Source organism: Rhinichthys klamathensis, unplaced genomic scaffold (assembly GCF_029890125.1).
Source record: "Rhinichthys klamathensis goyatoka isolate OS25496 unplaced genomic scaffold, OSU_Roscu_1.1 h1tg000123l_1, whole genome shotgun sequence".
NCBI lineage: Eukaryota > Metazoa > Chordata > Actinopteri > Cypriniformes > Leuciscidae > Rhinichthys > Rhinichthys klamathensis.
In genome coordinates this window covers 8,740,486-8,767,503 of record NW_026606660.1, presented here as the reverse complement: position 1 = coordinate 8,767,503, position 27,018 = coordinate 8,740,486, and the positions used below count along the sequence as shown (strand labels likewise).

General features: G+C 38.3%; 2 protein-coding genes across 2 annotated transcripts in view; one reads left to right on the top strand and one right to left on the bottom strand.

Moving 5' to 3' along the window:
- Positions 1–4,405: 4,405 nt before the first annotated feature.
- The window catches only part of sec23a (Sec23 homolog A, coat complex II component), a 28,799-nt gene continuing 6,186 nt past the window's right edge, over positions 4,406–27,018 (bottom strand). The window contains exons 7-20 of the mRNA XM_056256102.1: positions 25,011–25,155; positions 23,729–23,887; positions 23,122–23,237; positions 22,718–22,841; positions 22,488–22,568; positions 22,280–22,369; positions 15,429–15,535; positions 14,632–14,785; positions 14,439–14,516; positions 14,193–14,354; positions 11,898–11,984; positions 11,183–11,338; positions 4,867–4,932; positions 4,406–4,709 (exon numbers count right to left, since the gene is read on the bottom strand). Coding sequence (XP_056112077.1) covers positions 4,620–4,709; positions 4,867–4,932; positions 11,183–11,338; positions 11,898–11,984; positions 14,193–14,354; positions 14,439–14,516; positions 14,632–14,785; positions 15,429–15,535; positions 22,280–22,369; positions 22,488–22,568; positions 22,718–22,841; positions 23,122–23,237; positions 23,729–23,887; positions 25,011–25,155 — 1,615 coding nt within the window. The 3' untranslated portion in view covers positions 4,406–4,619. The remainder of the gene's footprint in view (positions 4,710–4,866; positions 4,933–11,182; positions 11,339–11,897; positions 11,985–14,192; positions 14,355–14,438; positions 14,517–14,631; positions 14,786–15,428; positions 15,536–22,279; positions 22,370–22,487; positions 22,569–22,717; positions 22,842–23,121; positions 23,238–23,728; positions 23,888–25,010; positions 25,156–27,018) is intronic.
- LOC130089015 (adenosine receptor A3) lies at positions 16,670–21,562 on the top strand. Its single transcript, XM_056256107.1, has 3 exons — positions 16,670–17,919; positions 18,524–18,677; positions 20,829–21,562. The coding sequence occupies exons 1-3, from the start codon at positions 17,226–17,228 to the stop codon at positions 21,022–21,024; spliced, it is 1,044 nt and encodes a 347-aa protein (XP_056112082.1). The 5' UTR covers positions 16,670–17,225; the 3' UTR covers positions 21,025–21,562.

Here is a 27,018-nt window from a genome sequence, read left to right as displayed (position 1 = left end):
TTGGACAGTTGCACTGTCAGACTGTACATCTATCCCTCAGATTCTCTTTTGTATTTGTGAAAAAAAGAATATGGCATCTACTGTGAATAAGGTCCATTATTATTATCACCATAGCAAACCACTGACAACAACTCAGACAATCTCAGCAACTGCATAGCAATACCATAGCATCAAGGCAGTGAACCTATGTGTGGATGGATGAGTGGGTCTATGGATGGATGAGTGGATGGATGGGTGAGTGGGTCTATGGATGGATAAGTGGATGGGTGGGTGGATGAGTGGGTCTATGGATGGATGAGTGGATGGATTAGTGGGTCTATGGATGAATGAGTGGACGGATTAGTGGGTCTATGGATGGATGTGGATGGATTAGTGGGTCTATGGATGGATGGATGGATGGATGGATGAGTGGGTCTATGGATGGATGAGTGGGTCTATGGATGGATAAGTGGATGGGTGGGTGGATGAGTGGATGGATGAGTGGGTCTATGGATGGATGAGTGGATGGATTAGTGGGTCTATGGATGGATGAGTGGATGGATGAGTGGGTCTATGGATGGATGTGGATGGATTAGTGGGTCTATGGATGGATGGATGAGTGGATGGATGAGTGGGTCTATGGATGGATTAGTGGGTCTATGGATGGATGGATGTGGATGGATTAGTGGGTCTATGGATGGATGGATGAGTGGGTCTATGGATGGATTAGTCTATGGATGGATGGATGAATGGATGGATGAGTGGGTCTATGGATGAATGAGTGGACGGATTAGTGGGTCTATGGATAGATGTGGATGGATTAGTGGGTCTATGGATGGATGGATGGATGAGTGGGTCTATGGATGGATGAGTGGGTCTATGGATGGATAAGTGGATGGGTGGGTGGATGAGTGGATGGATGAGTGGGTCTATGGATGGATGAGTGGATGGATTAGTGGGTCTATGGATGGATGAGTGGATGGATGAGTGGGTCTATGGATGGATGTGGATGGATTAGTGGGTCTATGGATGGATGGATGAGTGGATGGATGAGTGGGTCTATGGATGGATTAGTGGGTCTATGGATGGATGGATGTGGATGGATTAGTGGGTCTATGGATGGATGGATGAGTGGGTCTATGGATGGATTAGTCTATGGATGGACGGATGAATGGATGGATGAGTGGGTCTATGGATGGATTAGTGGATGGATTAGTGAATTTTTCAAATAACCCCATAAAAGCCCTTTATCCATGGCAGTAGTGTTTCAGCGTGTCCTCTGGATTCACTTCTGATGCAGTCAGATACTCTGTCACTCTATTTTGTGACATTACTGTACTAATAGAATCAGATAAACTATGTGCTCATCCTCACGTACAGCCTATTCAATCTAGACTCTAAAGCAACCAGCTTAAAAGACACAGTTGTCCTGAATACAAGGACAAAAGATCAGCTTCTTCAAAGGTTATTTGAAAGACCTGATTATATTATCTAGACAGAACTGCAAAAAAATAAAATAATAATAATTATCTGGGATAATTTATGTTGGCAGGCATTTCAAACCTGCTTGTGGTTAATGTGACATTATGTGTGCATTCAAATCAAATATGCTCGAATGAGGCTGTCTTAAGTTTGTTAATTTATCAAACATTCTCAATCTAGAGATATTTAGATCATTTCAATCTGCAAGACATGCCTTCATTTTGTGTAATGAGTAAATGTTCACCCATCTGTGAGAGGCCAGTATGTGTGGGTTAATTAGCTGGATCTATCATGCCTAATGAATTGGAAAAGTGAAACACATTGACCCAAAATCTGTAGCACTGAATTTCCTCCAGTGGGCAATTGAGATTTTATCATCAAATTTAATGAATAATTAAAGTGCATATTTTGTACCAAAATGCAGCAGATCTCTGTCAATAATTAATAGAGCATTTCTGGCAGGAAACAAGATCATTCTCAACCTCTCTGGAGGATGTTACAAGACAGCGGGTTTAACAACACTCCAGATGTGGTTTTGGTAGAGACATGTCTTAATTTGTCTTAACAAGCGTGAGATTTCATATTTTTCTGCCCCTTGGCAATGATCTAAGTAAAAGATTGTTATCGAAGATCAAGTCGGTCAAATCAATGAGACTGTGATGGAATCACAGCAATAGTTTGGGAATATTGTCTGTGGCAATATGCTTTGTGTTTCTACTCTCAGTGTCTGCAACCTGCTTGCATTCTGCACCGCAGTGCTTGTAAAATGCATCAGGACACCAACCATGATTTGGGTTTTTATTGCTACAAAATGACTATTTTTCATGGAGAGACAGGGAGCTCTCAAATACACATTGATTTCTATGTACAATTGCAATAAGAGGTCACGGTATCCAACTACTCTCGTCTTCGAATCATCATGTAAAGCATGTTCTTCAGACACATTTCTTTAGCATTTGTTATGCAACTTTGGAATTAATTGGCAGAGAGGTAAATATTACTAAATTTAAGAAAATAATATAGGATTCTACAGGAGGAATTTACAATTGTAGTTAGACTTTCACAGCCAGTGAGCTGAAATCAGTGTGAAAAGAGTTTCAGAATGCATTATAGGATCAGAATATAGATGACATTACATTGCGCTCAGGGGGTGAAACTAATATCCTTTCCATACCGGCCTAATGCAGTTGAATTTATTAATTTAATAAGCATGAAAATAAAGTATGCAGAGGAAGACTGATGAGAAACCTTAACTGGGAATAACATGATGAGTTCTGAAATAATGAACACAGAAGGCATGAATCGGTAATTGTCTTTCCATAAAAATCTGGATCGACTGCTGTGAGAGATTAATCATTTACATACGGCATTTAAAAGAACTTTGGACTTCTCCAATAATTGCAGTTGAACCAATGCTCTCTTAGTTAATTGCTGCTCCCATGTGGTCATCAGTGAAAACAACCACACAAATGCTGTCAATGGGCAAGTCATTTTTCTTTAAAGCAAATCTCTGAGTATTTGTGTTGGATGTAGACTGTGCTATCATATTTCATGATGGTGTAATCAAATTAATTATTTTGCACACCAACCCAAACTCTTGGGGAACATGCAATAGTTGCGCTCGGTTAAAGGAATATTTCACCCTCATGTCGATCAAAGCCTGTATGGAAAAAACAAACTCCGAGATGACACAAAACCTCAGCGTTCCACAGATGCAAGAAAGTCATGCAGCTTGGAATGACATGAGGCTGAGAAAATGACAGTGTTTTCAACTATTCTTTCATTGAAAATAGAGACGCACACACATAGGCTTCCGTGTCCTTTGAGACTCACAGGATGCTGATTGAAAGGCAAGAGTGCCAAAGAAAGAATAGTTTTCAGTTTCCAAAATTCAAAATTTGAACAATGCAGACCAGCTGGGATCATGAAGCTGGTTTTATTAGAAACAAAACATACAATACTGCTAGAACCGGCTCATAAATATCAGAGCGACAGACAGAAAGGCAGCTTACAAATTCCGCAAGTCTGTGTTTGGAACGGGCCACTCAACCTCGTGGTGAAACACAAACCATCAACAGCAACGAGACGAGAGACGCGCACAGGTTCTAAAAATAAGCCATTGTTCTGCGCTGCTGGCTAGAGGCGGCGTTCGAGCTCTCATGCTTAATTGGCTACATTGGCACAGCTTTCACCTTCCATGACTAGGAAAACAAAAGTATCTGCAGCAGGTATGCTAAAAAGAGCTAGTTTCCTCCCTCCGTTCAACATAAGGTCTCATCACAGAGCTTCATACATGTAAACATCAGATTTGAAGCAACAGTTCAGTCAAAAAATGTATGTTCAATCATTATTTACTCACCCTCATGTTGTTCCAAACCCGTATGCTGTTGTTATTTTTTCGTCCATTAAACACAAAGTAATAACTTTTAAAGAATCGTTGTCGTTTTTGCCACAAGACAAAAGCACAATAAAAATAATCGATATGACTCATTCCAGGTTTTCTGAAGCCGTACGATAGCTTTGTAGAAGGAACAGACCGAAGTCATTATCCAGATATTTCATGTCTACCGCATGTGCACATTCAAAAATGGTGCAAAAAAGCCATCAACCAAAAACGGCATTGTTTTTTGCTTGTGTAGTAAGCAACATGCCATTTTTGAATTTTGGAGGAAAGTACTAGACCGTGAATTTAAGGGAAATGCTGACTAGACAACTAGAAAGTTATCATTTGGCTTCAAAAGACTAACGATTCTTTAAAAAAAATTTGTTTGTGTCCCAGGTCAAAAAAAAAAAGAGGCAGCATATGGGTTTGGAATGGCATGAGAATGAGTAAAGAATGACTGAATTGTCTTTTTTGTGTAAACTATTTCTTAAACTATGTAGCCACTTCACTCACTTAAGTAGCTAAATTCATTCTGATTGAAACAGAAACAAATATCTTGTCCTGATGTATACTCAACATGTAGTGTTATGAGGATGCGGTGTGTGCCATTTTTTGTCACAATTAAATATTAAAGATCGAAACTTCCATTCACGAATGACTTTTTAAAGGTCTGGGCTCCATATTTGCATGATATAAATGGAAAAAACTGAGGGCAGTGCCAATGTGATCCTGCTGGCTGTGTGTTACTGACAAAAAGATTGAGGATTGAAGGCTCTTAGGCAGCGCTGGAAACTGCCAGCTTTTTTAGATGATCCATAAACACCTGAAGACTCACGTCGTCTGTCAGAATGGGTGCGCCAGACTCCTACACAAACACAGGAAGTGGGATTCAATCAGCGGCGGTGAATATTAGAAAAAAAGACATGTTTACAAAGTTGTATAACAACAGCTCGTTACAGTAGACTAATCAATATTCCTCACAAAGGAAATGTTCTTGTGTCGGTGAGATATACAGCACTCACCTGACCCCATGCATACATATTGTTGTGAGTCTGAGAAGGATTCACTTTGGAGAGGAGGAAACGAGCCTGGAGGGAAAGAAAAATAAATAAATCATGGTAAAATTTCAGACCCTAAATCCAGTGTATTAATATGTAGAACAGTTGCCAAGTCTCAATGACCCATTAAAGTCATTTATTCACAAGCAGCATTTAAAAATCCTCGAGGGCGAGTTTCTCGAGCGTAGAAATTGACTGAAGAGCTGTCAGAAAAACTGTTTTCAAAGTAGCACCTTCCATTTGAGCCGTCATTTATCAAGGCTTGAGAAAATGGAGGTGGTTTTGTAAAAGCAATTTATAAATATTTGCACAGACTAATCCAAAAATTACTGATTCAAACAACTGTCGTTTGCCATTTAACAACATGGCTCTTTCAAACCAAATCCATTATTTAAAAGAATTGATAGATCTTGCTGTAAAAATCAGTTGTAAAATAGCCAGTAGGCCTACACACACACACACACAATCTTGTACATCTATCTTTGTGCGGACATTAATTGACAATGCAATCTCTAGCCGCTTACCCTAACCTTACCCATCACAACTAAGTGCCTTACCCTAAACCTAATTATAATCTTATCCCTAAAACCAAGTCTTGACCCTCAAACAGGCCTTTAAAGGGGTCTCAGAAAGTGAGGACCGGCCACAATTTCCTCACTTTACTCTCTTTGTCCTCACTCCAATGGTCTAAAACCCAAACTGGTCCTCACAAAGATAGTTGTATAAGTACACGCACACACACACACATTGGGTTTTCATGTGTGACCAAACATCAGTTGAATTCCATATTCAAGAGCCAAGTGCACTTAAATGTTGGCTGCAACACAGAATGATCTTTGCTTTTTTTATGCTGCTTGGCAACCATAAACCTCCATCAGGCTAATGAACTATATTACTTGGCAGAAGAACTGCTTGTTTGTTTGGGTTTTCTTATTATAATTAATCAATTTAAAGGTGCTATATGTAACTTTTCTTCTAAAATGAATCCTTTTTGTATTGCCTGTGTGTGAAGGGGTTGTAATCACACATTACAATGATCCACTTGTCGGGTTTTGCTATTACCTCTGAAGGCCAGTATTCCTATTTCTATGTGAAGTCTCCGGGTCGGATTTTCTGCGAAATCCATCGGATGTGACGTGCATGCGCGCTCCCGAGCCTCTCTCCTTTTTATATACAGTCTATGCGACGGCACTGCAGCTGACGACATGGAGTCTGATAACACCCAAACACGACCTGCCTCCAGCACAACACACACTCCAACACAAACTCCACATAAATATACAAAACAAAACAAAAATGTATCTGCTGAAGCTCGTCAGGCCAAACGTGAATCGGATCGATTTTAGGACGAAAACACGGATCAACATCGGCAGAGCGTTTGAATTATGGAGAGACCTCCGCTATTTTTATTGTGATAAATTACAAGTTTTCAGATATGCTGAAATAAATAATGGTAAACCGTAATGAAATAGCAAGGTAAACTACAACATACATGAGATATGAAATGAATACAAAAGACTGTTCCAGGATAACAAAAAGTAGGTGCTTTAGGATGTAACTTTTATTTGATGTACTAGATCTACTGTCTAACGTCACTCATCCCACTACTATCATATTGTTTATAATACACATTTCCAGACACGTTCAATACAGTGTTACTTCCTACGATCTTACTGTTACACTCAAATTGTTCAGTCTAGTCACAAACCGTTTTCATTTTTCATATTATACATTCATCTATGTTGACAGTGCTGATTGTGAAAGATACACGAATAGTTAGTGAAATGCCTTATGCTATAACACCACATGTCGGCTAAATGCAGTCAATGTAACGTTATCAATTATCATGGTACGAGCATGGAGCATTAGTTCAACGTCAAGCTGATAAAAGTAGCCTATGATTGTAACGTTGCAGTGGGAGTTTACATGAGTTTCCAGCATGTTGTGTGATGCTTTCTCCGGTGTGTTGAAAGTCTCAGTGTGGCCGGTACCATGAGTGCTCGCTCTTGTGTTCGAGCACGCGCAAGAGCACGCCACGAGCGCTCTTGTAAAAATTGGTTGCAATCTGAAACATCACTGATAGAGGCCGCTAAAAAATACATATAGCACCTTTAACTGTTTATTGAAAATGGGCATCTTTTATATTATAACTGTTCCTACCATTCCATTTAAAAAAAGCAATAAACCACCATGGTACTGTAATTTTTAGCACAATTAAGAGGGTTCTGTTCCAAAACTTAGTGACCTGCCCACCTAGACAGCAATTTAAGGCATCCCTTGTGCGCTCCCAATATGGCTGGCTCATGAGCCAGTCTGACCCAGACTGGCTCATGAAACACTGTCTTCTTAAACGCATCACACAGCAAACGCATCACCCGCCTAGACAATTATTTAGGGTAGCTGGGCGAGCATGTTGGATGGGGGCTAAGACCCACTCCCATCTGGCCCACACCCTGGCTTTTTAACGCACAACACAAGATAGGATACACCTCATTATTAAAATGAATGTTGCAAATGTATAACCAGTTGATGTAGAGATGGTAATGACAACCAGGTAATAACAAGAAGTAATGTGTATAAGGAAAAAAAAATATTTTTTACACATTACTGTTAATAATGATGATACTTTTGAATCTAATACTGACATAATAGAATGGATAAAAATTATAATAAACATATGGTTAACCAAAAATTACAATAATAATAATAATAATAATGACAAGATTTGAAAGAAACAAACAATATGGAGACTGGTCATGTCAGTTGTGTCAGTTATGATTCTTTCTGTTCTATTTTTTTTTTTTCTTGTTTTGTTTTTGTTTTTGCTAACATCAGGTGTAAATCTTCTTATGAGTACTGAGAGTATTGAACTTAGGGGTAGGCCCACATAAGCTTCCTTGCTTCAGCCTACCCCTTTTGAGCTTCCATTATTGTGTAATCTTAAGACTTCTGTAACGAACATGATTGTGAACAGCTCAAAAAAATAAAAAATAATAATATATATATATATATATATATATATATGAAGGCTATGTCAAAAAATTAGGCAGAAACATCATGAAGATCTGTCACTATCTGTTTCTTGTAAATGTAATACTAGTATGTGTATTCTATGTTGATTCTAAATATATATAACAGTCTTTGTCTTTCATTAATGGACTGATTGAAACATTGGTAACATGTGCATCATTTTAAAATTATTGGTTGATGTTAATATGGGTGTGTTAATGGGTGTGGGTATATAAGATTGGTTACATTGTGATCTTGTTGCACACTGAAGGCGGCACACCCCGAAACGCGTTTGTGCAAATAAAACTATTTATGCATAGTGCGGCCTCTTTCCTGTTTATATATTGTAATCATCAGGCCAGCATTCTTAAAGTTTAAGTCTAATCATTGAGTGAAGCCTGCTCCTATTTCCATTCATTCACTGCCCACCTAGACAGCAATTTAAGGCATCCCTTGTGCGCTCCCAATATGAAGGCTATGTCAAAAAATTAGGCAGAAACATTATGCTGACTAAAATCTAAGGCATTGAGAGGGAAAACCAAAAATGCATTGGGGCAAGATGAGCAACAAGGTTGGTTACACTTTATTATTGTCCACTTTAGACATTCTATTAACTATAAGTAACTTTGCAAATTCATGTCAACAAACTCTCACTAGAGTATTAGTAGCCGGTTAGGTTAGGGTTTGGGTTCGGTTTATTTCATCTATTAACAGGCTCTATTATAAATATATTTTATTAAATGCCTAAAAGTATTGACAACCCAATTCAATCTAATGAAACTATCTTTTATCTATTTTACCAAAAACTGCGCTTATAAGATTATCGCTTGGCAACATGCTAATATCAGATTTTATTGAAATCAACTTAGTCGAGCCTCTCATGTGTTTCATAGGAGTAGTGCAGAGTTGCTGCCAAGTACAAGTAGTATTTGTAATCAGTCACTTTTTAAGCTTCATTTCTGTTAGAAGGCACCTTACAAGGCAGCTGTCCATGTAGGTTTTATGAACAAATATCATATTACACAACAGCTTGTGGCTTATTACTTTATTTAATTAAGATCATACAGGTCTGTGAACATTAAAGTTCACCCAAAATGAAAATTCTGTCATTTACTCACCCTCATGTTGTTCCAAACCCTTAAGACTTTTGTTCATCATCAGAGCACAAATGAAGATATTTTTTATGAATTCTGAGAGATTTCTGTCCCTTCATTGAAAGTCTGTTCACACAATCCTCTGACGCTTCAAAACGTTCATAAAGACAACGTAAAATAATGAATGTGAATCAAGCAATTTAATACAACTCTTCGGAAGAGACATGATTGCATTATACGATGAAAAGATTGAATTCAGGCTTTTATTCACATATAAACATTGATCAGTGAACATAAACAGAAGCTCAACTGTACTTGCTTAATGCGCGAGAACAAACCTCATTGATTCTCGTGGAAGCTCAAAAGGTGTGGCGTGACGCACGAGAATGAACCTCATTGGTTCTCGCAAGTAAGCATGCTTGAGTTTGTTTACCAAAATTGTTGCTGATCAATGTTTATATGTGAATAAAAGCCTAAATATGTCGATCATATAATGCGATTGTGTCTCTATAGAAGATTTGGGTTAAACCCCTCAATTCATATGGATTTATTTTACGATCGTTTTGAAGCGTAAAAGTTTTGGGTCAATAGACTTTCAAAGGAGGAACAGAAATCTATGAAAGAATTTGTTGGTGTTCTGAAGTTGAATAAAAGTCTTATGGGTTTGGAACGACAGGAGGGTGAGTAAATGATGACAGAATCTTCAACTGTGGGTGAATAACTATTTTAACAGAGCATGTGAGCAGAGCGGAGAGCGCCTTTCTGAAGATTCTGTTCCGCTCGCAACCTAGAATGCTCTTTGTGATATGCTGGTTCGAGAATATGTGAAATAAGCAATAGGTCTAAGGTTATGGAGTTTAAATATTGTTTTACTGAAGTTCCGAACCTTATGCATAAATGCACAGTAACCTTCAAAGTTAAGAACGAAGAAGGAGAAGAAATCGAAAGGGAGTGTGGAGAAACTGATTTAGCAAAAGATTAATTTGGTGATATACTAACAGCGAAGTTCTGTTTCGCCTTTTTACTTATGGATAAAAAGAAGTTTGAACCAATTATAACAGCAGTCCAACTAGTCAAGTCACATCACGTTTATTTATGGTCTACTTTATAAAATATTGCTTTAAAGCCACAAATATCATAACTGTTATCTATAGGCCTACATAGTTGAGACATTTATTCAAGAAATTAATTACAAAAACAAATATGTATAGTACAGAGAAATTTAAAGTCGGAGCAGGATTTAGGATTTAAAAGTCGGTTTACCGGTACATGAGTGGAGCGTTCGCTTGGGCCGTGAGCGATTGAGCGGAGCGCACTGTCATGAGCAGAATATTGAGAGGAGCGCCACACCGGTCCATTTCGCTCACACGCTCTGCCCTTTAATGACCTTTCATTTTGAATTATGAATATTAATAATCTTTAATATTACTTTTCAACTAAGGCCCCATCCACACTACTGCGTTTTAGTTTAGAAACGGATAATTAAAACGAATACGATCTCCGTCCACACCAGCGTTTTAGCTGCGTATTAGAATTGATCTCCGTCCACATTAAAACGACTGAAAACGCGGATCACGTGACCATTCACCAACACTGGGCATGCGCGTGCCGGTGTAAACACAACTTCATTGATAAAATTATCCCACCATGCTCTGGGTTAACCCCAAACCGACGCTCCATGTACGGTCAACGCCGCCGCTGCACACGGGAATTGTCACAGATCGCTCGAATAATAGCTTGACTCCGGCGCATGTAGGCAGTTATAGCGTTGTAAAATGCAGAATTTACTTGTACAACAGCTGCTAGCAAAGATATACGCCATGACTGATGACACCCAATCATAGAGCCGAGCGTGAGCCTCTACTACGTCATCGTTTCTAAAGTCCTCCGTTTTGACCCGTCTACACTAAAACGCCCTCCGGAGATTCAAAACGATTTCTGAGCGTTTCTAAACTTCTCCGTTTTGGGTCTCCGTTTTTGCCGTTTTAGTGTGGACGGGAGGCGCAAACGTAGCAAAAGGTCTCCGTTTTTTAACGAAAACGCAGTAGTGTGGACGGGGCCTAAACTTTCCTATAATCTTAGACTAAATCAGTGTAACCTGTTCAGTGCAGTATGAGTGCCTCATAAATATACAGGAAAGAATTCAGAAAGAAACTATGTCATCACATCGCCTGTACCTGACTGCCGCCGTGCTCTGTGTCGATGTAGCGTGGCATGGGGAAACGATTGTGTAGAAGCTCTTGGGCATCATCCACGGGAGCCTGCAGCAGGTGGCGGAAGTTCTCGTACTCGGGCATGTCCTGGTACCCGGCTTTACGCCACTGAGACACCGTCTACATGAAGGAAAACATCTGTCAGAAGTCATACTATAATATGATAAATCTGAAAACTTATTAACTACTTCTAATAAATGGATTTTTTTTTTAAGCTGTGACTCTATGGGAACATCTCAATTCATTTGTTTTTTTGTTTTTTATTTCACTTCATTAGCATGTACTTCAGCGAGACACCTACAAGTTTTCATCAGAAAACGTCTGTCTGTTGAAACACAGCCAAGTTTAAAATTGTTTCAGTGCAAAACTGGCTCTGATTTCATGTGCTCAGATTATTGAACAGCTCAGACCGAGACCAAGAAAACAGACTGCATTCTTAATTATTGAACACATGAAAAAGACTTGGCGTTAAACCAACATCTACCCAGTCACAGGGGAAAATACACCACAGTGCAATTGGAAGGCAAAATGCCCTGTGATTTACAGTAACATCTTATTTGGTTATTCTACAAACTAACCTAACAGTCTATAAATACTCTAATGAAGGTTAGTTAACATGTAGTTGCAAAGTTACTTCTAGATAGTAGAATGTCCAAAGTGAACCCTTTTTACACCGTACCTCTCCGTGGTAAATCAGAATCTGGAAGAAGGTGTCCATGAGGAGGATGCGGTCAGGCAAGATACTACTGCTGTCCAGCAACACGGGCTACAACAACAGGAAACAAAGCCTGTTATTGGACTGTCATTGTCAATTAGATGCTTTGATAAACCTCTTTCCTGAAACTTCCCCCCTTCTGTTCGCTGTGTCAGGGGAAAAACAGTTAGTGACATAAAGCCCTCCATTAAAAGCAGATTAGAAAACACGCGTCAGTTTGAGTTACCCATGTATCATCACCCTGATGTTGTTTAACTCACTCAGTACTACTAAAGAACAAGCACTACAGACCATCAGAGTTTAAACAACCCATTTATACAACACTTGCCTGCTTGCTTGCTTTCTACCTCACAATAATTGTGTTCAAATCCATGCAACCTTCAGGCTCCTGGGTCAGACGGGTGAACCGCTAATATTTGATGTAACAGGTGGAATAATATTTACATTGCCATTTGCGTTACGGGTCGGGAATCAATAGGCAAGGGCGGACTGCGGGTCCAATAGACAAGACTTTTTGGACTCAGTTCGGTACCCACTGAGAGGCAGCTGCTTTCAAACAGTCCCGTGCTTATTTATTTTCAAGCTCTGTAGTCTAAAGACTGCCAAAGGTTTCTAATTACATCATGGTTTGCAGCGTTGAGCATTGTAGCCAATCGCTCTGCAACTGAAGTGATTAACAGGTTCAGGCATTATAAAGGGAAAGCTCTTTGCTCGCTTTAGGTACATAATCTATTCACAATTTAAAAAAAATAATAATAATTTCATGGTGCTAAAAGGACCAATGTATCGTAACACCACATATATACTGCAGAGTTTCAGGAGACAACCGCATTTAAATGCAGAGTGAATCCACTAAAATATCCTTGATATTACATGACAGTAAAGGCTTATATTTGTCTTTATGTTCTTTTAATTTATGGAGACTTCTAAGCGTCTGTATATCCTATGGTGCGATTTATCACATTTGTTCAAAATAGCCTGTATGGGCAGGCTGCTCACATGATGTAGGCAAAACGGTTCAGGTCGGGTCAGGTACGGAATTAAATTAGTGCTGCTGTTGGATAACAGGTCGGGTGTTCTGTTAGGTACTGCGGGTGCAGGTTTACCAAACAGGACCCGTGCAGGACCAGTGCATGGTACCATTTGTCCTGGGTACAAATGGTACCATGCCTTTGCAAAAAGATTTGAAGACAACAATAATATGAGCTTAAACAAAAATAAGAACAAAAGATCTCAGTCCACTAATTAAACAGAACACATTTTAATCTTTTGTGTCAGGGGACATCAAGTGCAGAACAATCATCATGACACTGCACTTCAGAATCAACGTGAGTCATGACTCATGATGACATGTGATTTACTTATTAAGCTCATTGAATTAATACTGATATTTAAAGAACGCTTTTACAAATTTTTTAAGCCAGTTTTACTTTCTTCCAAACTTTCTAAGTTTGGAGTGAGTAAATATTTTTTTTATCTGAAAAGAAATTAATACTTGAAAGACAGTTATTTATTTCAGTAATTCAACTTAAAAGGTAAAACTAATATATTATAGACTCATTACACGCAAAGTGAGATATTTCAAGCCTTTATTTGTTATAATTTGGATGATTATGGCTTACAGCTATGAAAACATTTTCACAATATTCTAATTTTGAATTTGGGTTTTCATAAGCTGTAAGCCATAACCATCAAAATTATAACAAATAAAGGCTTGAAATATCTCACTTTGCATGTAATGAGTCTATACAATATATTAGTTAATATATTATTTGGTTTTGAATATATATTGCCTTATCATCTATATATTGACCAATCACAGCAGAGTAGGCTACTGACCAGTCAGAGCACAGTAGGCTAACGGAAAGGTGGGGTTCTTCAAACTGCTTCGAATTAATAATTTGAAAATCTTTGAGAAATGAGGTGAATTTAAATGCATATTATGAGAAAATGAAAGTGTTTTTTGACCTTGGATGCATGTAAACCTGTTGTAGGTGACCTCCTAAACAAAATTAGGAACCTTTAAAATACCATAATAGGGGCACTTTAAATATAGACATGGCTAAAGAAAAAAATATTGTTTATATATATTGATGTCTACCAATTTGGGGAAATTTAAAAGCGTGCAAGTGCATGAATTTCTCCAAGGGAACATAGTGTCTACTATTTATGAAGTCCCTGATTGGTCACCTGAATCATGCAAATTTGACATATTCAATGGGAGAAATTATGAATTTTAAAGAAATTACATAATTTTACCTCTGGTGGCCCGTTGAACGAGTATGCATACAGGATGGGCTGTATCATTATCAGAGATTGGGTCAGATCCTGCCTCATAAACTGGTGTCTATAATAGGTGCTTTCATCAGGACTGTTGTTGAACACTTGCAGAAATGGAGACCTCCTCAGATGGAACATAAACTGCCAAAGACAAAGTCAAGATCTCATTTTCGCTTTGCTATTAAGTTCAGTGCTGTCATAGAGTGCTATACGGGCGGTAAGTACCTGAGGATACAACGAAAAAGTCTCGGAGAAACGGAATGAGTTGGGATCGTCTTTATGATAATCTCCAAATTTCTGGCACTGCAAATTAAAGAAAATAATTAGAATTACTGTGCATCCCTAATACTAAAAGACTGATTATACCAAGAAATAGGTTGCTAGTCCCATCTGAAAGAAGAAAGGCTGAGGGACTCACCAAGCGGATGAGTTGTCGGTCCAGCCAGCGCAGAACATCTGGACCCTCCTCCGTCTCGGCTCTGTAGACGGCCAGGCGGGCCATGAGGATGGCGGCCGCCTCCTGGTCAAAAGATGCAGCGATGCTCTGGATCTGAGTCTGAGCATCAGCCCAGCTGAAGAGGAGGATGAGGAGAACACGTTATAGCACAGTGACCTTCTAACACAAGCTTGTACATCAGTCTGACTCACACTGATTCATCCTCAATGTCTGATATTTAAAAAAAAACACACAAGAGGTATATGCAAAAAGCCGCAGAATAGTCAAAGAGCTCCGAAAGGTTCTTTCAGGCACTTTAAGCCTTTTTAGTACGTTTGAAAGCTACATGCAAGCGCAGTAGTCTTTGTCGAAGACTGAGTGTACTCTTTCAGGGTGCATCGATTCTGATGCAACGTTCTAAAAGTGGAATATTTTGATTTCTTTTTCACATTGTCATGGAAACTGGACATGGTCATTGAGGATAACACATGGATGATGTGCAGAGATGATGTCCAAACTGAAAGGAGGGTCAATCTATGAACAATCTACAATTTTTTTTAGTTCCATCTTTGATGAATAGAAATTTCAAAAGAACAGCATTTATTTGAAATAGAAATAATCTGTAATATTAATGTCTTTAACATCACTTTCACAGTTTAATGCATCTTTGCTGAAAAAATAATTCATTTCTTAAAAAAAAAAATCTTACTAACCCCTAACTTTGAAATGGTAATGTATGTAGCAATCATTGATGGTTAATATAAGGACAAACGACTTACTTCCTTGCAATTGTGGTCACTCTGATGCGCCTCTGTCCGCTAGAATGCTGATACTGTGTTACGAACTGTATGGCTCCACGTCCACCCTGTGGGATAGGAGCGTTGTGCTGAGGAGGGGAAATAAAAAGAATGAAGACAGCTAATATTTTGCTTAACAAAGAACCCGCCAAATAGTATGACAAAAATAAAGGATTGCTTTTAAATAGGTTTCCCAAACCTTCCCACCATCCTGGCACCAATATGCTATTGTTTAGACAAATTTGTTATAGGTCGTCTTACCCAAAGTCACAATTAGTTGAGCAAGAATTTTGCATGTTGAATATTTGATGTAAATTACAGTAAAAAGAGTAATATAGTGAAATATTACAATTTAAAATAAATGTTTTTTATTTGAATATATTTTTAAAAGAAATTTATTTCTGAAGCAGAATTTTCTTCAGTCACATGATCCTTCAGAAATCATTCTAATATGCTGATTTGCTGCTCAATTATTATTGGAGCTCAATTGTTAATAATGATTCTTATTATTATTATCAATGTTAAAAATGGTTTCTGATGCTTAATATTTTTGTGGAAATCGTGATACATTTTTTTTTAAAGAATTCTTTGATTTATAGAAAGTTAAAATAAAAACATTTGAACATTGAATATAAATCTTTCGTAACATAATAAACATGTTTACTGTAATTTTTTAATTAAATGCACCAATTCACCAAATGCACCAATTAGTTTATCTTTTTTTTTATCTTACCCATAAACTTGTTTTGTAATACAGTTTCCACAAAAACATAAAACATTGATAATAATAATAATAAGCAATGATTCTTGAGAAGCAAATCAGCAAATTGGAATGATTTCTGAAGGATCATGTGACACTGAAGACTGGAGTAATGATGCTGAAAATTCAGCTTTACCATCACAGGAATAAATTATATAAGTGTAATAATATTTCAATATTTTTTTTTTAAAGCGTCGTTGTCTCTAAACATTAAACAAGGATAGAAAGCACAACCTAAAAATCTCTCTCTGTAACAATCCTTTCTCTAAAATATAAATATCCCATTAAAAGCTCTAGTATGCATCTCAATCACAGCTCTTAAATGCTCAACATGTCTATAAACTGACTGCAATCGTGAAATAATTTTGACTAAACAGTTACATCCAGGTAAGGTACTGCAAATATAGCTTATGCTATACCACCAAAAAAGATATAACTGGAATAGAAGGCTTAAGCTCTGGGTAAAGGCACTGAAGCCTTAATTAATGATAACGGCTTAAATCGAATTAGGGTCATGCTTCTCGCCAATTACACTAAAAAAAAAAACACTTGAGTATGAAATGGCTCATAAAGTCGGCAACAGAGGATATTGAATCTCAAGCGACATGTTTGCCGAGCAGTGCAGCTCCAGCCTCCCCATGCGCCCTGTGTCCACAGAAACATGCTCTTTAAATGTTAGATGCTTTATTTACCTCGCTACATGTGATTGTAGCTGTTCACATAGTTTTGCCTCTCAAGGCAACGTGTTTGCCATTTTCAAACAGACTGAGATAGGTGCTGATAGTAAAGACGGAAGAGGGCTTGACTAAACTCCCCAAAGAGATCAGCGCTTGGTGAAGTGATCGTCTACTCCTAAAGATCAGCATGAGGTACACTCCTCCCATACAGCAACACCTTCCCTGGTGGTTTGGCACTGATAACGTGACCTCCTCTTTCCACAGCTTCCATTGTGGTCTCTGTCGTAGAATGAGTGTTTATGTTCTGACTGTACATGTCTGCATTTGAACACCCATGTAAACATGCAGTGGACTTCGGTGGTTTATGGAGTGTTGATGATTGGTTCCAGCTTCTGCTCCATTTTGGGGAACTTGCTACTCCTTTTGGTGGTGTCACTCAACCAGAACTTGCAAACGGACACCTGGGTTCTCACGTTGAGCTTCAGCCTATGCGATCTGGCGTTGGGCGTCTCCACCATCCCTTTTGGTATCCATAACAGTCTTTTCCAAGTGAAGAGCTACCCCAGCAAGAGTGCCACCTGCAAGGGCAGCGCCTTTCTGTTTTTGTTGCTCCAGCTCGCCTCCATCCATTCCCTCACCTGGGCCACTGTCGACAAGTTCACAGAGATCTGCTTCGCCCTCAGCTACCCGGTGATCTTTACATCGCACAGGGCCAAAATCATCCTCGCGATAGTGTGGGTCTACAGCATCCTCAACGCAGCTCTGCCACTTTTCGGTTTCGGCAGTTACGTCTACAGCGAGACAAAGTTCCTCTGCGTTCCCAGCTTCAAACCGTCCAGCATCGCCTTCAACATGCTCTTCATGGTGTTGGGAATAATCATTCCCATTGTACTGATGTGCTCCATGTATGGATATATAGTGCATATAGCTAGGAACCAGGTGCGAAGAGGGACGTTTGTTTGCAACGAAGACCACTGTTTCTATGTGCCAGCCAATAACTACTTCAAAAGCTCCATAGTAATGGCGACAACCATCGGTAAGCATAATTAAAAAAGAGGACATAAAGCAGTTTTATTGTATTTGATTTTGTCACCGTGTTTTGGAAGTTCATTAAGTGCTTATCTTTCTGACATCATTCTGTTAAGTACATTTATTTTCCCTTGGCACATAGAGATTTGTTTCCTGCTTTATGCAAATATAGACACACTTCTGTTGAAATGTTATAAATTGTTTTTTGCAGACAAACATAAATTGTCTACGTGTGAATTTCTATTCAAACCTAAAATTTTAATTTATTTAATGGAAGAGTTGGACTGGAGAGGAAGGAAAAGCAAGTGCTTGAATGCAAAATAAATTGCAGTGGATTAATTGACTCAATGAAATTAATTTAACTAAAAATTTTAATCAATTGACAACCTAATTATTTAAAATGTATAATGTTTGTTCCTATGTCTTTGGTTACTGAGAAAACCCCCCAGCAAGGGTCCAGGTAGATTGTGGAGAAATTAATTAGCAAAATACATCACACATGCAACACAACCTCGAGAGAGAGCAATTCGATATTCTTCTCGAGCTAATGAAATGAGCTTGTCCAAAAAAATCTTTAACCACATGATGTGATTTGTGTGTGTTGTTGACAGTGTGCCTTCTTGTTTGCTGGCTGCCATACATTGTTATCTGCTTCTATGAGACACTGACGGGAAAAGAGAGCCCACAGCCTGCCTCGGCTGTTGCCACATGGCTTGTCCTCTTCACTTCAGCTCTCAACCCATGGATCTACTCCATGTCTCAAATGTAAGCAACTAAGTGCATCATTTTGATGACTGTATATTATGTGGAATTAGTGTCCAATGGCAAGTATTTTTCTTACAATGCATATAGGGCTGGGCAGTATGACGATATATTCAGTCCGACGACAGAAACACTTGTCAACCAGTACAGATTTTGCAATACCGTTTATACTGTAATTCACTGCTATATTCAGTGGTGCACATAACTGGTGCGCATGCATGGAAAAAATATACGATACGCAGCAGAAAACGAGCAGGGAAGCGCTTTTGAGTACCAACATTTTTGCCATTTTTGGGGACAGCGACACATTTACTCACTGGAGTAGGATTTTTCTCCATCTCTGGTAAGATAGCAATCATGAAATCATGAAATCAAATGTTTTCATTAATTATTAGGGTTGCAACGGATTGGAGTCGATCCACGATCTGTACGGATCAGGCCCCACGGTTCGGAACGCATGTGATTCGTGGATTAACTGCTAAGTTTAACCATCATAGTGTGAAAGTTTATCATTTGGACACGTTTTGTCTGGCCAATTTGCAAATTCAAACGATTTTAAACGAGAAAGAAGAGGTGAAAGAGAGAGAAAGAGATGCGCGTTTCAGACAGAGCTCGAACACCGAACTGATTCCTCTATCGTGTTTACCTGCGCTTGAATGGACACATACACAAAATTATGTCAAAATGCCCGTCTCGTGTCGGCGCCAATAGCCTCGTAGGCAAGTGCGCCGACATGTAGCACCGTTGTGCTTCGGCGACCCGAGTTCGAGTCCCGGCTCGTGGACCTTTCCTGTTCCCGTCCCACCTCACTTCTGTGTAGCTACTGTCCTATCCCAATAAAAGGCAAAAATGCCCCAAAATAAATCGTTAAAATACCCGTCTCGACAAGTATTAGTGATAAGTGAACAGTTGAGAAAGAAACCGGATGTGTATCAGTGTATTCGGTCCATGCATTCGGTTTTAAAGTGACAGCAGCCTAATATTCCTGCTGTTGTCGGTGTCAATGTTAATAAAATTAAAAACCATCATAATTATCATCTACCATGTTCGAGAGAAAAGATAGTGAGGAGAGCAGTCAGGAGGAAATTAAATAAAGTACAATATTGTTCAAAAGTTTAGGGTCAGTACAGTGAAAAAAATAAAGTAATTAATACTTTAAGTCAGCAAGGATGCAATAAATTGACTGAAAGCAAAATTTTCACATTGTTACCAAAATTCAATTTCAAATAAATGCTGTACTTTTGAACTTTCAATTTTTAAATAATAAATGTATCACGATTTCCACAACTGTTTCCAGCATAGTTAATAATAAGAAATGTTTCTTGAGCAGCAAATCATCATATTAGAATGATTTCTGAAGGATCATGTGACACTGAAGACTGGAGTAATGATGCTGAAAATTCAGCTTTGCATCACAGGAATAAGTTACATTTTAGAATATAATTTTAAAATATTTAAAATTGTAATACTTTACAATATTACTGTTGTATTGTATTTTTTGACCAAATACATATATAAATAAAATTAAAAAAACATCTTACAGACCCCAAACATTTGAACATAATCTAACTTTCATTTGTAAAACATTTAATTTAATTCAGTGGACTATTCAATATGCATTTAAATATTAATATATAAACTATTTTATGGTTGAATTTCAAAGGGAAACAACTATATTGTGATATTCACTATATCATTACTAATACTGCAAGTATAAGATTTTGTTCATTCAGCCCACCCCTAAATGTCATGATAGATAGAAGACAGACAGGAAGATCCATAAAACAAATTCTCCCAGAAAATAAGCTCTCTATTTTGGGAAGTGTAATCATGGATAGACATTACCTTTTTATTGTTGATTAAGACTTTTCTGGCCTTTTAACTATCAGATGTGGCAGCTCATATTAATACCTGCCACATTCAATAATGTTTCGTAAATAAAATGTGGCAGGAACTGAATGTGGTGCAGGATTGTAAAAGGAAGGTGGAGGTAAAAACCTGCCGATGAAAAACTCGATGGCCAATTCGGGCAACATTTAGAAAGGGAACTTGTATAGAGCTATGATTCATGGTACTGATTTGTGGTTGTTATTTATATTCTAAGAGCATGAGAGTATGTGGGAGGTTTACCGTGACCTTGTTTGTATCTTTCAGGAGATACAGAGTTGCGTTGCGCAAAAGCCTGAATAAAATCCGACAGATGTTTGACTATCCTCGTAAAAACTCTCTCTCCCAGTGCACAACCATACAGCCCCGCCACAAGAGCAACAGCTTCTCTTCGCCAGCTCCCAGTGATCCTCCGGCACTACAAACAAACAACCAACCCCAACAGGACCTCACGCTGGTTTGAGCACGACCCTTCCTGACCTTTGCTGAATGGAATAGTGTAGAAATAATTATGACTTAAGGAATCTACAGCATCGTTTCACCACAGCAGAAGAGGACACTGGGTTGGCGGAGCTCACCAGAAGCAATTTATGATGCAAGCAGACTTCATGCAGACAGAAGGAACCTTGTACGATAGTCTACAAGACTTTTGCATCAAAAAGATGTATTGTGTTTTTTGTGACTTGAGCAGAAACATTGATTCACTTTTTTTCTAAAGGAATGCTCAAAGGACAATGCAATGTGATTGTGAAAAAAGCTCTCTCTAAAATGTTCAGCAGACACCTGAAACTGCCAATCAAAGTTCAATAGCTTTCAGAGACTTGAAACTTGACTGACTTCAATAGCAACTTGTATAATTTTGATGGCACAATCTGATCTTATGTATATCATTGGCTATGTAAATATAGTTTTCTTAATATATAAGCTCAGAGCAAATTCAAAACCGAATACTCACATTACAGTTACTGTGAAATGTATGATGGCAAGCATTAAGACCATGCATTATCCGTAGATTTACAATATAAAAATAACTGAAAATGAGACTAACTTGTGCAAAATGATTCTCTGTAAAAATGTCATGTCATATTCCTCAATATATTTTGCTACATTTGGAATAATTTATGTGAATCACTAAAAGCTATAAAAAGGTTAAAAACTACTGCAGTGAAGTAATGCTTTAAATTAAAATGCAGTAAAAAAAAAAAAAAACCATCCCATGTATGATGAAAGTTTGCCCTCTAGTGGACCCCCTGCATATAAGGTGGAAATTTACATGAACCTGAAATGTGTCAGACTGCAGCAACAACAGTATCTGTGACTGGTGATTTCACTAAGTACAACATGTTCCTGGATCAACATTGTTGTTGATCCAGGATCAACATTCCAAATCAACCAATCAGATTTGAGGGACAAGCTAAAAGTTTGTGTCAAGTTTAAGCTTAAAAATAGGGTTAGCTTCTACATCAGTGCTATTCACCAACCATGTCCCTCTTATTTTAGCGATAAGTCAGGTAGGGTTAGGACTAAATCTTCAGGATATGTTGATCCAGGAACATATCTTACCTGACTCCGGCTCATGGTAGTAAGTGATTTTGCAAACTGAGAGACAATTATTTTTCTGTGATGGTTTTCCAAAACCATCTGTGGCAATGTTAACTTGTAAACATGCATATCAAGGGTTATTGTAAGCAGATCAAACAAAGTTTACTGGCATGTACCTGATTCACAACCTCAAAGTAGAATGCAAGAGTGGTATTTGGGTCCAGTCCACAAATTTTCCACTGACTTGTGCCGCCAGTTCCTATTTCCTACAAGCAAAGGTCAAAGAATGTCAGTATGCTCTCTGCATTGCCAGAGATAAAGCTGAACCTAAGAGAAAACACTGTATAGCGAGTCTATTTAATTTAAAATAGATGAGCTACTTACGTTTTCTGACACACAGGGACCTTTGGCGTTCAGGGAGACACACGGGCCGATTGCCCCAGAAATCTTTATCTCTCTTGAAGTCTGAAATAATAGTGTAATAATATTAAAAGGAAAGCCACATGTAGCACAATTAAATAATAAAGTAATTAAAATAGCCAAGACAAGCCAATTAGAACAACTTTTTTTTTTAAATTGTAAGAAGAAAAAGAAAAAAAAGAAAAGCAAGCCACCTTAATCTCCAGAGTCCCTGCAAGTGCCATCTTAAAGGCACCCTGGACATCTTTAGTGAAAACTCTCTGGAAAGTTTGCTTGAACAGAGATGTATTGAAAGAGTCCGCCATGACCATATAACCCCTGCATTTACAGAAAAGCAGAAAGGTACATAGTATGTATTTGGATTGTCTTCAAGAATACAAGTATACAGTCAGTACAATGACATAATGGCGAAGGAAGAGAGTTTCACAAATTCGCTCATACTTAAAATCTTGGGGATGGGAATATGTCTAGATTTGTTTTCTTGACTCTAAACATGTTTTAATATGCACCAACGTCGACTCAAATCTCCAAGCATACTCTATCAGTATGCTGAAACCATTTAAAAACAAAATTGAAAACCTTTTTTTGAGTTACTTACCCTGTATAGTTGGTGCAGCACTTCATTTCCAGTAATCCTGTCTGATCCAGAGCGCATGCATAAATATCAACGATGTGTCCATTGGCGGCGGCACGGTTGGCCAAGGCTTCATAGTGCTACAAGGGAAAAATACCATTTTAAATGCCTGCAAAAACTTCAAACTGTTTAGGCTACAAGGCTTTCCCAAATTAGTGGAGCATGGCATTATATACGCCAAGGTCATGGAAAGCAAGAACTTGGGTCAAAATGTCTACCTTACAATGTACAGTAAGTGTGTACCAAATGCATAAATGTAAGAATTATGAGCATCAGTTTTTAAGACCAGCTAATTGCCAGTTTTCACACATATCATATGCAAGAAAAAATATGCAGGTTTTTCCAGACAATAACTCTGATATTACAGTGTTCTGCTGCTCTGAGATTTCAAATAGTTAAGAATGCAGGCATCAGTTTGATTGTAAACCTTCCAATGCACCTCTGTGACAGACAATTTTTAAAACCCATCAGTCAACAGTACAGCCGCTTGAAGATACTTCACCTTCATGAAAGCATATGTGGGTACTTCTACCAAGCCAATAAAACAAACAACAAATACGGGAAAACTCACTTTAGTGCCTTTCTTCATGAACTTGGCATTGTCTTTCTCGATGTCGTGCCAGGATCTAATAGGTGTTTTCAGTTCATCTCCTACCACCATGCCTGGACCCTGAGTGGAGGGTCCACCGATGAAAGCCATGATGCGAGCGCCAGTGTTAGGGTAAGTGCACTACAGGAGGGAAGTAAATGGAGGGAAACAATAAACAAGCACAAAGCTAGAGTAAGACGACCAATTCAGTGTTTGAAAACTAATGAATTTATGCCTTTCATGATCACCTTTTGAGATAAAGGCTTAATGCAAATATAAATATTACAGATATAAGTTGTGTGTACATGAAGTTTTTAGAAAACTACATTTTCATTACAAAATATGCATTTATGAGCAGAATAGTGAATAAAAAAGCAGTCAGCAACTACTCGGCACACATAGTAATTTCTTAAATACTGTTTAACAAGCATCCCAGGATGCCCCTTATGATGTTGAGCTTGAAGAAGCTATATGACATCATTCCCATACTTCTGTTTGTGTTATTTCATTATATAAAATAACATTTCATTTACTAGAGGTTCTGACAAAATGTGAATTGCTGCAGTCTATTTAAAAAACATTCGGTTTGAATGAATGATTCATTGACTCACTCATAAAGACTCAAAGTTTCATTACTGGATGAATTAGTGTTTTTAAACCAATCTCTTTAATGAATGATTTAATAACAAATACTTTTTTTTAACAGTCACTTGTCACCACCTACTGTGTAATGATGTAACTGATACAATATTTATTTGAAGTGTGAAGTTACTTTCAAAAGGTGATTTCCTCCATTTTGATCACTACCATAGACATTAGTGTTTATATCTGAACTATAAAATGTATACCTTTACTTTTGTGATCATTTGAATTATTGTAACATAAATAATGATACTGTGTGGTTTTACACTTATACATGACAACTGCTTTCTCTGGCTCAGCTGAAACACCAACGCAGATTTGAATGCTCCACTGGGATCATATTGGTCAAAGGTTTAATAGACATAGTTAAATCATTTTTATTTAGGAATAAAAATAGTGTGGGGATTTGAATCGATACTGCATAATAGTGTGGGAATTTGAAACGATCTTTTACCGATTTATCATACAGCTCTAATCACAAGTGTGGAAAATAGTAATAATAAAGAATGAGAAGGTGTGTCCAAACCGGAAGTGTAAACTTATAATTGTGTAACTGCAGCTGGTAGCAAAGCTGCCAGCACAGCAAACCATTAAAGATAATAACATAAATCCTGACAGTCACCTCTAACAGACCGACAGCAATGGAAAGGGCCACTCCGAGTGATCTCAGTGGTCGTTTGCCTTGAGTGACGGGCCAGGGGTCTCTCTGCAGCTCTCCCAGCAAATCTGTCAGATTCATATCTATCTTCTGTACTGGCTGAAGAAACCTGAGCACATATAAAATCAGTGACCACCATATTCCAACACAACCCCAAAGATATATTAAAAGGGACCATGACATGAAATTTCTTTTTTTATTATTATTTTAATATGTTCCTCAAGTTTCACTTATGATGGTTTGCACACAAAAAAATACATATATATGCCAGCCTGTTCTCACGTAAATGCGTTTCTATAGCACGCATTGTGTATTATCATGCAATTTACAATTTTTACGTGCATATGATACGCAGTTTCCGCGTGCATTTGATACGCAGTTCATTTGCGTGTAATACACAAGCACCCCACACCACTAATTCTACCCAAACGTAAAATACACACACGCACCCCACACCACTACTAAACCTACCCATGCGTATCCTAACCAACCCATGCGTATCCTAACCAACCCATGCGTATCCTAACCAACACATGCGTATCCTATGTACGTAAAAACTCATTTAGTGTGATCGGGTTGTATATGCGGAAAAACGATTATTTTCAACCTTCATTCTGCCCCTTTGTCTGAAATGATCCTATATCAATGGACGGCTCCTTTACGGCTTGTCAGTAAACGGCCAGTGTTATGATTGGCTTACGTCATTGCATAGGAAACAGTATCAACAGTACCCACACTTTGCACGTAAGTGTTTTGAAAACACTACCCATATTAAACATCATTTACAGACAAAACATTATGAAATCGTTTACTTGCGGTTTGTGATGCAGCTGCTGTCAGATCCAATACAGTTGGGCTGCTTCATTTTTCAACAAAAAATTCTTTACATTACACTTTACCATTACACTGTGCCTCGTTTACAAAACAAAATGCTCCGCACAAACATATAACCAGGGGTGCAAATAACTTTTTTGGTCTGGTTCTCAAGGGAGCACCTGGACAGGTACAGACAATGAATATTTAAATGTAAAATAAGACTATAGTCTTCTTCACTGTATAAAGTAAATATAATTCATGTAATTAATACAATTTATCTGTGTTAAAGCTAATGATTTTCTCTTTCTCTTTTGTTGTTTGATTAACATTGGTGGTACCATTGGTGGTACTGTTGGTAAATTAGGCTGCTATCATTTTAAGACAAATGCACAAATCCACTGATACGCATCCGATTTCTTTCTCAATTGTTTACAGCACATAACCGACTGTGTTTATGAGGATACTTGCCAAGACAGGCCTTATGAATTAATTGTGCGTGCACGTGTCTGTTCAAGCCGTGGTTCAAGCTCAAAAGAAGAGAAAGGGGCCTGCATTGGTTCACGTGCTGTCTGCGTGGCTCTGTGTGGACGCACAAAACAGCACGCGAGTTACAGTCTTGTTCTTGCGCTTGATGTTTAAACTGACAGGACTTAAAAACACATGCAAATGATAAACTTTCACTCCATGATGGGTAAACTTTGCAATTAATCCGCGAATCACATGCGTTCCGAACCAGAACCAATCAACTAAGATTCCTATACGTGCATGACATCCCACATCCTGCGATGTGACTATTTTGCGAATACGCACATCGCGATATCGATGCTAAAACGTTATATCGTGCTACCCTAATCATGATTGCTATCTTACCAGAGAAGGAGAAAAATCCTACTCCAGTAAAGGCTGATTGATACTTCTGCGTCGGACCTACGCCGGAGCCTCTACGCTATAGACCAGGGGTCCACAACCCCCGGGCCGCGGTACCGGTCCGTGGGTCATTTATTGGTACCGGGCCGCACAGAAAGAATAAATAACTTACATTGTTTCCGTTTTATTTATTCACACATTTACCTGTTCACATATCGTGTCTTTTGCGCGCTCAAGTTTGTTATTTCAAATGTAGGCGCGCGGTATGCGCGCTCATAATGGAAGCGAC